The 12500-nt window shown below is 47.4% G+C and overlaps 1 protein-coding gene across 2 annotated transcripts in view; it reads left to right on the forward strand.

Annotated features, from left to right (window-relative positions):
* The window catches only part of LOC125031687 (ankyrin repeat domain-containing protein 17-like), a 42061-nt gene that overhangs the window by 28054 nt on the left and 1507 nt on the right, over positions 1-12500 (forward strand). For both annotated transcript variants that reach the window (XM_047622583.1, XM_047622584.1), the window contains exons 6-17: positions 908-1132; positions 1282-1471; positions 1657-1831; positions 2072-2198; positions 2358-2573; positions 2724-3003; positions 3497-3705; positions 3856-6108; positions 6243-6492; positions 6631-7151; positions 7356-7531; positions 8724-12372. In XM_047622583.1, coding sequence (XP_047478539.1) covers positions 908-1132; positions 1282-1471; positions 1657-1831; positions 2072-2198; positions 2358-2573; positions 2724-3003; positions 3497-3705; positions 3856-6108; positions 6243-6492; positions 6631-7151; positions 7356-7531; positions 8724-12372 — 8271 coding nt within the window. The remainder of the gene's footprint in view (positions 1-907; positions 1133-1281; positions 1472-1656; positions 1832-2071; positions 2199-2357; positions 2574-2723; positions 3004-3496; positions 3706-3855; positions 6109-6242; positions 6493-6630; positions 7152-7355; positions 7532-8723; positions 12373-12500) is intronic.

A 12500-nucleotide genomic window follows, 5' to 3' on the forward strand; every position in this document is an offset into this window, starting at 1 on the left:
ATAACAATACGCTGGAAATGTGGTGTGCGGCTGTCCGCGGCGGCGGCGCGCCAAAGATCTCCGAAGCAGTGATTCGGCTTGATGTACCGAATTCACGCGCTCAAAGTCGGCGCATTGCTGTGGTTCGCCAGATCATAGAGTTTTTTTTTAGTTTTCTACACCCGTCACCAATGGGTTAACACAGTCCTGGCAATCAAATCACAAAAAATCTGGGCATTACACTGCTTGTTGGCCAGACACACGTGAACATGTGTGTGCAGTGACGAGACTATGCTTCCTATTTGCAAAGTTATTTATTCTTTTTACTCATAAGAGTTTTTACCTCTTTTGCCATTTTCCAAAGTCAATATTTACCATTTGAATTGCATTATCCAGATGGTAATAGTTGTTTTTCTTTGTATAGACTCCATGTCGTCTCTCGCTAGTCTGCAACTCAGGGCAATAAAATAATACTGTGTAACACAGTTATTTGTATCATTTAAAAAAAATATTTTTTAATATTCAATGTCCGTAATACAACCTGTGTCGCCAGTCAGGGTGCCAGGAATACTATGCTGAGCATGGAAATGGCACCCTTCATGGTGCTGGCCCTCTTCAAGTCACACCGCTCACTGATGTTACATTCCACTCATACATTGATGGATTAATGCAAAATCACAAAATCAGTAAAATAAACCTCCCAATGGGTTTGTGGACTTATAGCTAGTCTTTTCCATCACGCTCATGATGACAGGTTTGCGTCATCCAGCCTGCAGCCAGATTTTCTGGTGACGGCATGTTCACGTCGCCTGCCCCTTGACCCAGATTTTTTCATGACGTGATGGCCACGTCACCCGGACCCAAGGGGTTAGTTTGACTGGACTGTCAGTATAAATAATTCTGACTTTGTTTTTTATCATTATTTCAGATCTTACTGGAGCAAGGTGCAGGAATCAACACCCACAGTAATGAGTTTAAGGAATCAGCGTTGACATTGGCGTGTTATAAAGGACACTTAGAAATGGTTAAATTCCTTCTGGATGCTGGAGCAGACCAAGAACACAAGACGGATGAGATGCACACGGCATTGATGGAGGCCAGTATGGATGGCCACGTGGAGGTGGCACGTCTCCTGCTCGATTCTGGTGCACAGGTATATTGCTCGAATTCTTGTATTTTGTGTGACATGAAAGAATTTTCCATTGGGTTGGGTTTTGGTCATGGGGTTTCATACATGTATATATGAAAAGGCCTTTCTCACTCTGCTTTTCTATAAACTCTCCCCCTCTGCTACTCCTTCAGGTGAACATGCCTGCGGACAGTTTCGAGTCCCCCCTGACCCTGGCTGCATGTGGTGGCCACACTGACCTAGCGTTGCTGCTCCTTGAACGTGGAGCCAACATTGAGGAAGTTAATGATGAGGGATACACCCCTCTCATGGAAGCTGCCAGGGAAGGTCATGAAGAAATGGTCACACTTCTCCTTGCTCATGGTTGGTCTTACCTCTGTTGTTTTCCATTTGCATCTTTATTAATGTGAGAGAGCGGTAGAGGCATTTATGTGTGTGGGTGTGAAGATCCTCAGAGTGATTTGTATTTAAGAACTAGAACTAGAGTGCTTCATATTCTCATGAAATCATTATTAGCTCATAGACTAACCTTTGAAAATACTTTATAGGGGCAGACATCAATGCACAGACGGAAGAAACGCAGGAAACCGCATTGACGCTGGCTTGCTGTGGTGGATTCCGAGATGTGGCTGACCTCCTAATCAAGGCCGGAGCTGACCTTGAGCTGGGAGCGTCTACACCGCTGATGGAGGCTGCACAGGAAGGACATAGAGAACTGGTTGAGTGAGTATTTAGAGGGATTATGATGAAGGTAGGGGATTCAGGGGTAAAACTTTGTAATGTTTTGTCAGTCCAAGATGGTTGATATTTATTTTATAGAAAAATTCAGTGAACATTGATAAATTGAATATGATAAGTATCTTCTTTCCAATATATAGTGAGACTTGAGCATTACTGATAAAATGGTATTGGTTAGAATGAACTTTATATAATGCCTTTTTTTTTTTTTTATATTCTTTCTAGATACCTTATTGATGCTGGTGCAAATGTCAATGCTCAGACCTCAACAGGGGACACTGCATTGACCTATGCTTGTGAGAATGGTCACACTGATGTTGCTGACCTACTATTGCAAGCTGGGGCCAACCTGGTAAGACTTTAATCTTTTTCCTTTAATAAGGAACAATACATGGAATACATTTTATCATTTTTGTTATTTCTAAACCCATGTGTGTCAGTTACTGTTCATAAGCCCTCCACATTTTTAAAAGCATCTTTAAACTAAAGAGAGGATTTTCCACTTCCACAGGAGCACGAGAGTGAAGGTGGCCGTACGCCTCTGATGAAAGCATGCAGAGCGGGCCACCTGTGCACGGTTCAGTTCCTCATCGTGAAGGGTGGAGACGTTAACAAGACCACCACCAACAATGACCACACGCCACTTTCCCTTGCTTGTGCAGGTGGTCATGTCCCGGTGGTCGAGTTGTTGCTGGTCCATGGGGCCGACCCTCACCACAAGCTCAAGGTTCGTATCATCTTCTTCTTTTTCTTCTTCTTCTTCTGTATTTCCTTTGTTGAAGCCAGTTTAAGCAATAATTGTTTCAAATTAAAAAGCAAGAGTTTACCATACTGATGTCAAATGCTGGTAGCATATTAATCACCTTCCACATTGCAGGATAATTCTACCATGCTCATGGAGGCAAGCCGAGGGGGCCACACTAAGGTGGTACAGTTGCTCATAGATTTTCCTAGTTCCATCTCGCACCTCCTTCCCGTGGTTACCCCGCCGCACCCTAATGTGACGGGGGCAAGTGCGGGTGGTACGGGGGAGCTGGCAGCAGGAGCGCTACTAGAGGGCGAGTCACACCACCTCTCTGTCGGGCTGATGGTGCCGGGTGGAGACACTCAGGCGCCCCTCGTTATCGCTGCTAATCAACCTGTGTTTAATGAACTTGGTGAGCTATATTTATTTTTAGTTTAGCTTATTTTTTGAAGTATCTATGTGAATGTGTATATATGTATATGTATATGTAAATAAACATGTATATATAAATGTGTGTGTGTGTATATATACATGTGTGTGTATATATATATATATATATATATATATATATATATATATATATATATATATATATATATATTGTGTGTGTGTATATACATACACACACACACACACACACACACACACACACACACACACACACACACACACACACACACACACACACACACACACACACACACACACACATGTACATATATAATGTGTATACATAAATGTGTATGTATATATATATACACACACACGTGTATATGTATATATACATATACATATACACATACACATACACATACACATGCATGTATACATGCATACATGCATACATACATACACATATATTTAAATTGTTAACTAAGCATAACCATCTCTTGCTCCTATTTTAGATCGGCTTGGCGAGGGAGGCTTGGCGACCAGCTCTGCCCCAGCACCCAGCAGCCAGGTGTCCTCTGCAGCCAAGGCCAGCCGTAGCAAGACCACCCGCAAGCCTGCCGCCACTTCCTTGTTACCCACCACCATGACCCCAGGTCTTGCACCGCCTAGTGGTGCGGTCACCAGTGACAAGAGCAGCACTCCCACGGAGGGAGGAACGACGGTAAGCCCTCACATATGCATATATGATTTATATAAGTGTTGTCGTATATTAGCATATACTTTTTCACTAAGAGTTTTGGAAATACAAATAATATTTTTTATTGATAACTTGATGAGAATGTTTGTTGATAACAATTTCCTTTGGTTGCAGGCAAAGAATTCATCTAGCAGTAATGTAAACAACAGTGATTATGTCCTGCTAACCCCAGCCTCTCCAACTTCTCCACCACCTGGTAACCAAGAGGAGGCCATTGCCAAGTTACGGCCAAGTGATCGACTAGACCAGTATGTAAACAGCATTGTTACGAAGGCTGAACAGCCTCACCAAAATAGAGAAGAACAGATTCTACAAAAGCAACAAATTCTGGAAGAGCTGCAAAGGGTAGAGAGAGAACTCCAGGGCAAGGTGATCCCCTACAGTGGCAGCTATGACCCCTCCCGGAGCAGCAGCAGCACGGGGACCAGCACATGCAACAGCAGTTCTGTCATTGGCACTGTCTGTAGCAATGGAACATCCATCACAACCCTTACAAGCAGCAGCACCAATAATATCAGCACTAGTGCCATCAGCACTGGAAACACTTCATTGGCGGCACCTCTTGTCTACCCTCCGGCATCCCTTCACACCCACGTACCCATTGCTACTCATACTGTAGAAACTCAAACTGGTTTTCTTCCTGGCACAGGATGGGCAGGCTTACCTCCTGGTGTTGTCATGGGAGAATTACCTCCTGTTGTATCCCTTTATAGTGGCGGGGCAACCTCTGCTGCACAGTTACCTATCTCTCTCCCAGCAGAGGCAGCGCAAGTACCTTCATCAATATTCCCCGGGGGAACTTGTGCTCAGGAGACTGCAGGATATCCTGCTTCCTCTGCTTACCACACACCGGCCTCGCCCCCATCCTTGTCTACCCACAGTGTTTCCTCCTCTGGACCAGCAACTGGAAATGTCCCTGTATCAGAAAGACCTAAAATGATACCATCAAAGAAAGCAGACAAGAAGAAGCTGCAATTACAACAGCAGAAACATCAGCAAGCTTCCCAACAACAGCAGCATTCTCAGCAGCAGATGATTGCCCAGCGCAATCAGGCTGTCCAGCAATTACAGCTCCAACAGGTGCAGCTAAACCATGGGGTTGATAGTGCATACAGTTGTCCAGGTAGTGGATTAAGTACCCAATCATTGCTTGTTCCAGGTGGCACAATGACCTCTCTACCTCCTCCTCCTCCTCCAGGTGTACTACACCCTTCAAATGGAGCTAAACAATGCCTTCCACCACCACCTCCTCCCCTCCCTCCTCCAATGCTTGTTGAGCCTTCGCATGATCAAGGCTGTCAGAATAAGAACAAGGTGGAGAGTACGCAGACAAGAGGCAAAAAAGACAAGAAAAGGAGTGTTCCTTCTGAATGTGACTGCCCAGGGGTGTTATCCAATGAAGAGTTGGCCAGCAGTGGTGCTGGACTGGGGAAGTCAGAGAATGATTGTACTGGGCGTGATGCCAGTAGTGGAGCAGAAGTTGTACCTCTGACTCCTTTGGGCACACCACTGCACCTGTCAACGGGATTGGGGCCGGCACCGGGCACAGGACTGCAGTTTGTTCCATCTACTCTTGTATCCTCTCCTCACTTGCAGTTTGCACCTTTCCAAGTAGGCACAGGCTCTGTGCCTTTGCAGTATAACCACTTGTCTACCCTGGGGGTGGGGCAGGCAGTGGGAAATCAACCAGTCACCAGCCAGACTGCGGCAGCAGTGGCTGCACAGCAGTTGCAAGTAATAGGTCCCTCGGGAGTTTCAACCAGCAGCAGTAGTATTACTAACACTAGTGGCGGACCTGCAGGGGCAGCAGTTCCTCATTCAAGCAAATCCCAGGTAAAGAAAATCTTGTTACATTCACCACAATTGGGAGTGCCTGCAGGAGATTCCGGAGGTCAGCAGCGGGGGCCACCTCTGGGACCTCTCCTACATGGCAGTCCCACAACACTACCTGTAGGGCAACAGGTTGCGCAGCCTCCTTCAGTCAGTCAACCTTCCACCAAGAAGAGCAAGAAACAAGTTCGAGTAACTGGGAGCAAGCAAGAGCGTGAAGGCCATTTCAACCTTCCTGATGCCAGCAGCACAGTCTCCTCCCAGGATGCTGCCGCGCACCACCAGCCAGTCACTGCGGGCATACCTCTGGACCCAGGAGCACAGGGTGTGGTGTATGCCAACACACACACCATGGCGCACTTTCCAGCGACTATGGCACCTCCCTCTGGGACTCTGCCACTCTCCAGTGGGACTGTTAATAGCTTTGGCCAGGGGCTACACCCCAATGAGTCAGGTCTGATGGTGGCCACACCAGCTGCGCCTGCCAAGATACTCAATGACCAGTTGTCAGAGATGATTACTGCACCTTCCCCTCAGGTAAATTTTTCTTTCATCTAGTGTACTCTCCCAATAATTAATGTTAAAAATATGTTCACAATTATGAAAAATAAATATAGTATTTTTTTGATTAATCATTGTGTCTGAAATACATATGTAACCTTTGATTCTAGGTTGGTGGTGGTCAGCTGGGTGTAGGAGGAGTGCCTGTATCGGTGGGAGTTCCGTACATGAGTGGTGATGGCAGTGTGCCATACACCGGCCCGACAGGCATTGGTCCAGGTGGGGTCTGTCATTATCCACCTCACCTGGTAGATGTGGACATTGAGACGGATTCCAATCATGATACAGCACTTACCCTGGCTTGTGCAGGAGGACATGAGGAGCTTGTACAGCTTCTCCTGAACCGCGGAGCAAATATTGGTATGTATCCACCTCTTAGAGGCAAAGGTTCTCTTAATAATTTACAAGTGATGATTTTGCTTATAAACAAATCAGTTACTTGATAACCTCCTAAAACTATAATACAGAACATTGCTGATGTGTATTTTTTTCCCACAGAGCACAGAGATAAGAAGGGCTTTACGCCACTTATCCTAGCAGCTACTGCAGGCCATGCAAAGGTAGTAGAGACCTTATTGAATGCTGGTGCTCACATAGAAGCACAGTCGGAGCGCACCAAGGACACCCCTCTCTCCTTGGCTTGTTCTGGAGGCAGATATGAAGTTGTAGAAATCCTTTTACAGCGAGGTGCTAATAAGGAGCATCGAAATGTATCGGACTATACACCTCTCTCCCTCGCTGCGTCTGGTGGCTTTGTCAACATCATCAAGCTTTTGCTGGACAATGGTGCAGAAATCAACTCTCGCACAGGATCAAAGCTCGGCATCTCTCCTCTCATGCTTGCTGCCATGAATGGCCATGCAACTGCGGTGAAGCTTTTGCTAGACATGGGCTCGGATATCAATGCTCAAATTGAGACCAACCGCAACACTGCATTGACACTGGCATGCTTCCAGGGAAGGCATGAAGTTGTCTCCCTCCTCTTAGATCGCAAGGCTAATGTTGAACACCGTGCCAAGGTAAAAAAAAATTCTCTCCTAAGAGTGATTTTCCTCCAAAATGCAGTTCCACCATTTAACTGTAACATCATTAAGTGTGAAATGGTATACCTGAAATTCACTCATTTGGAACTGCTACATCTTTTTATTCTTTAATTCCTTTTTTACCCTTACAAATAGATGGATCAGTGATGATATCAAATTCTTTTTCATTTTTAATCACAGACTGGACTTACACCTCTAATGGAGGCTGCAAGTGGTGGCTATGTTGAAGTGGGTAGAGTCCTCCTGGAGAAAGGTGCCGACGTCAACGCCCCACCAGTTCCATCCTCAAAAGACACAGCGCTTACCATTGCAGCGGATAAGGGCCATTATAAATTCGTGGAGCTTCTTATCCAAAGGTAAATAGTATGTGGGTTTTGGTGTTACTCTCAACCTCTGTGCATATTTAACCTCCAGGCATCATTTTTATTTTGTCTTTAATATTTCTACATTTGAGGGTTTATTGCCTAGGAGGTGAAAGGTATTTGAAAGTATAATTTTGAAATTGGGATATAGGTTAGAGATATATGTAGCTCAAACAAAAAAACAAAACAAATATACATGGTTTATACATGGATTTTTTTTTTTTTTTTTTTTTTTTTTTTACAAGTAGTATTATAACATTTTGATAATTATAGTGTCAATAATAATCAAAACAGTAACAATATTAATGTTATTAGAGAAAAAAGTGAGGAATGGGTAATCAGGAGAGATCAGGTAAGCCTGCTAACTAACTCCTTGGTGATGTAAGTGCTTGTGGGACCATCCATGTGTAAACAGAATTTATAAAACAAAGCTACAGTTGATGGTGCATGTACATAGCACCAGCTGACAAACATGTGCTATCCACAGTGTGAGAGACTTGTTATTGCTGCATGTTATCAATTTATGTCTGTAAGTCATTTTGAACACTAACTAGTAGGAAGGTATTTTATGGTAAGAAGAAAATCATAATTTATAGTTCATGTTTAGTTCATGTCTCTTTCAGAATGAAGTATAAAGGTGTGATAGTGATAGGGGAAAACTTGTAAGTCATTTTATAAAGATAATCAAAATCAGAAGTATTATGCACACACACACACACACAAACACACACACACACACACACACACACACACACACACACACACACACACACACACACACACACACACACACACACACACACACACACACACACACACACACACACACACACAGAGACACACACACACACACACACACACACACACACACACACACACACACACACACACACACACACACACACACACACACACACACACACACACACAAAAGTGTTTGTGTATGCTCTGTATATTCATATATGATAATTAACCTAATTATAGTTATTGTTAATTTGGTATCTATTGAGTTTCATTATACTCCCCTCCTCCTTCCCACTGCCCTCTCCTCCTCCTCCTCACTTCCCTCCCTTCCTTCTTCCCTTCCCTCCCCTCCCCTCCTTTCTCCTTTCTCCTTCTTCCCCTCGCTATTCTCTCCTGCTGATCAGTTGTGAATTAAACTAATCTGTATTTAATAAATTTACAGAGGTGCTCAAGTGGAAGTCAAGAACAAAAAGGGCAACTCTCCCCTGTGGCTAGCGGCCAACGGGGGACACTTGGAAGTGGTTCAGTTGCTAAATAGCGCCACGGCTGACATTGAGTCTGAAGACAACAGGAAGGTCTCCTGCCTTATGGCTGCATTTAAGAGAGGGCATTACAAGGTTGTCAAGTACATGGTACGAAATGTGACCCAGTTTCCCTCTGACCTGGAGTTGCAGCGGTACATTGCCACCATAGCAGACAAAGAGCTGATGACCAAGTGTACCAATTGCATGGAGGTGATTCGTGCAGCCAAAGAAAAGCAAGCTTTAGAGGCTAACAAGAATGCCTCCATCTTACTGGAGGAATTAGAAAAGGAAAGGAACAAAGAAGAATCCAAGAAGGCCGCGGCTAGTCGAAGGCGGCTCAAGAAAAAGGCCAAGAAGTACGAGAGAAGGGTCGAGAAACGTCGCTCGGACTTCCCAAAAGGCAGCGACAGCGGAGACAATTACGACGGCGAGGACGAGAATGAAAATGTTATCAATGAGGACCAGGAGATCAAACAGCAGCAGACGAAGAAGGAGAAAAACGAGACCAACAACCTGCAGAGAGTAGAGCAAGTTGTGCCGGAGGAGAAGGACGGCGACAGTGGCATTGACTCGAACAGCCAAACCAGTGCAACCTCAGAGACCAAAGTCACAGAGGATAAGGAGAAGACTGGAAAGAAGAGCAAGAAGAAAAAGAAGGAGAACAAGGAAATCTCCAACACACACCAAAAGCAGAATTCGACCTCCCCTCCAGTCCCAGTCACTGAAACCGTGGAAGTGAAGAAAACCTCCTTGACTAGTACCAGTGCTGGGTCTACAACCTTGCAGCAGTTGCAACAGCAGCAGCAGCAGCATTCTAGTGCCTCATCCATCAACACATCAAAGAGCAAGAAGAAGAAGGAAGAGGAAAATAAAGCCAATGAGACTATGAATGAGCTCGACATCTTCCACTTGGAGAGCCTCAAACTTGTGAACAACAAGAAGGTGACCCACGACTCATCCCGCGTAAATGCCTTAGACACGTTTGGAGAGGTGGACCACTATGTTACGCCCATCCCAGGGCTGGTGGGGAGCTCGTCAACCACACTCAGTGCACCCTCCCTCAGTCCCAATACCAAGACTGCTCCTGGGCTTGGAACTAGCCCCAAGAAGGGCAACAGAAGAGAGGATGGCTGGAAGGAAGTGAGCCGAAAGGCCAAGAAAGTGTCTGTCCCCAATAGCGCCATCAGTCGAGTCATAGGCCGAGGAGGATGCAATATTAACACCATCCGTGAAGTGTCAGGAGCTCACATTGAGGTTGAAAAGCAGGGCAAGAGCCAGGGAGACAGAATGATCAGCATCAAGGGCTCAACGGAAGCCACACGCCAAGCACAGAACCTCATTTCTGCCTTGGTCAAGGATCCTGATAAGGATCTCTCAGAATTGTTGCCAAAATCTGTTGCCAAGGTTGCTCCCAAACCCTCCAAGAATAGTGCTGAGTCTGCAGTATCCCAGGCTCCCAGTAGCAAAGCTCTGAGACCTGCTAGTACTATTGGAATTAGCATGGCTACAGTCACCTCTTCTACTACTAGCGTCACAGTAGCAAAGTGTGGAGCCACCACAACCACAGCCTGGTCAAGTGCCGTCACATCCCCGAAAAGAACTCCAGCACAGGTGAGACCTGTGTCCACCATTGGGCCAATCAACTGTGCAGTCCCCAAGAGTCCTGCTGTTCGGCAGTTGTTCCCAGGTGAAAAGAAATCAGTGCCTACCACTAGTGCTAATAAAGTCCCCAATACCAACAACTCTGCAATTGTAGCAATGGCTTCAGATGTCACCCAGATGTTTGCCACCAAGTTAGCTGATGCCAAAGGCTCAGGAAAGAGTGCCACACCACCGCTTGTAGGGTCTCCCAACCCCTCACAAGCGCATCAGGGATTAGCTAATAATGCCACCAACGCCTCAGAAGGTATTGTGTCCGAGGAGAAGGGTCTGCCAGAAACTAACAATAATGGTATGGTAGGACAGCAATATTCCATCTTTAATAATCGCCTTAGCCAAGTAACACATGAGGCTATGTGGGGTGCCAAGGAGAAGCAAGTGAACTTCGCTTCCGTTGCTGCGTCCGGCCTCCCGAACGGGAACAAGCATCAGAACCAGCTGAACCAGCAGCATCTGAGCAATGGGCCAGTGAGCAGCTACTTGGATCAGATTGAGCAGCCTCCGGTAGTGGATGCCAGCCGTGCTCCCGGGTACCGAGGGACAACCTCCACTATCACAGCCAGTAGCCACAGCCACGTGACGGCTGTGGCTAGCGGCAGCCCGCCAGGAAGCATCCCCGTGCCCATGCCTTTGTCTGGATCTCACCAGCCGCTCACCACAAGTATGGCTCGCAGCGCCCCAGGGACACCTGTGGCCTCCCCGTCCATGAGGCCTATTGCACCCCCTGCCACACGTCAGACCTCCACACCACCCCCCATCCCCCGCTCCTCACTGGACATGGGGGGGACTGGCTCCTTCAGCATCTTGGCCGGCCCATCGCGCACGCCCCCACCCATGTTGTCATCGATGGTGCGGATTCCATCAATGCCGTCTGCATCCCTTGGACCTGGTGCTCCGCTCTCCAACCGCGGCCACCTGTCACACTCAGGGATGAATATGATGCAGCAAGGTTACTCTGGTGCTTCAATGGCTAGCCTGGCACCTGGCGGCCCTGTATCCTCCATCCCCCGTGGCCCTGTGCCGCCTCCCGACCACAGCGATTTAGTTAATTTGGCCCCAGGGCAGCCTTATCGCAAGCCACCACCCCCTCTCGAGATCATTGGCCCCTTCCACCAGCAGAAGGTGCAACAGCAGTTTTCATCTTTGGCTCAACTGACAGGCATGATGAATGGGCCAAGGTTCACCACACCCCAGACCAACACCCACCCTGTCTTCACCAACAACATCCTGGCACCCATCTCTGCTGCCCCCCAGATACAGAGCAACCTCAACCCCAATGCGCCGGACTTCACTAGCAGATCAGGAACATTTGTGCCTCCCACTTTCCCTCCCCGCACCCAGTTAGCTGCCTTCCAGAACGGGGCTCCGACTGTCACGCCTTCCATCGGCTCCGGCTTCAGCGCCATGAATCAGTTTCCGGGAGGGCTGGACGCGAACCTCTCCCTCTCGGGCGGCTTCGGCGAGGTGATCAGTGGGCTCCTGCCCCGCAACCCGCCACCCATTGCTCCCATACCAACCACCATGGCAGCTAACAACACGTACAGAAACAGCGGCGCCTCGCAGGACAGCTCCCCGCCACTCAACTCGCCCCATTCCTCCAACCCTGCCTCGCCCACCCAGAGCGCAGCAGCGGCGACCACTGGAGGGATTGCTCAGCAGCCGGAGGAGCGCCCGTCAAAGTTGCAACCCATTGGCACCGAGCGCGCCCAGCGAGCCCAGAAGAGGTCTGAGCACGGCGGGGTGGTCGGGGGAGTGAGCGGAGGATTCGGGGTCGTGGGCTCGGACATGTGGCCCATGCACTTGCCTGAAATGCTGGCTCCGCCGCCCCTGGAACATAATCTACCGGCCAACCCCTACTACGGCGATTTGGATATGGCACAGTACGGACATGGACACGGGCATGGTCAGGTGTGTACTCGAGATTTGGCCTTTTTATGTTGAATCCTCTTTTATGATGAATTGCTTTTTTAACTCAAGGCAGACGCTGTTCCAGTCAGGTCTGAACGTTTTATTACCATAATATAGGTTTCTTAATT

Source organism: Penaeus chinensis, chromosome 13 (assembly GCF_019202785.1).
Source record: "Penaeus chinensis breed Huanghai No. 1 chromosome 13, ASM1920278v2, whole genome shotgun sequence".
NCBI lineage: Eukaryota > Metazoa > Arthropoda > Malacostraca > Decapoda > Penaeidae > Penaeus > Penaeus chinensis.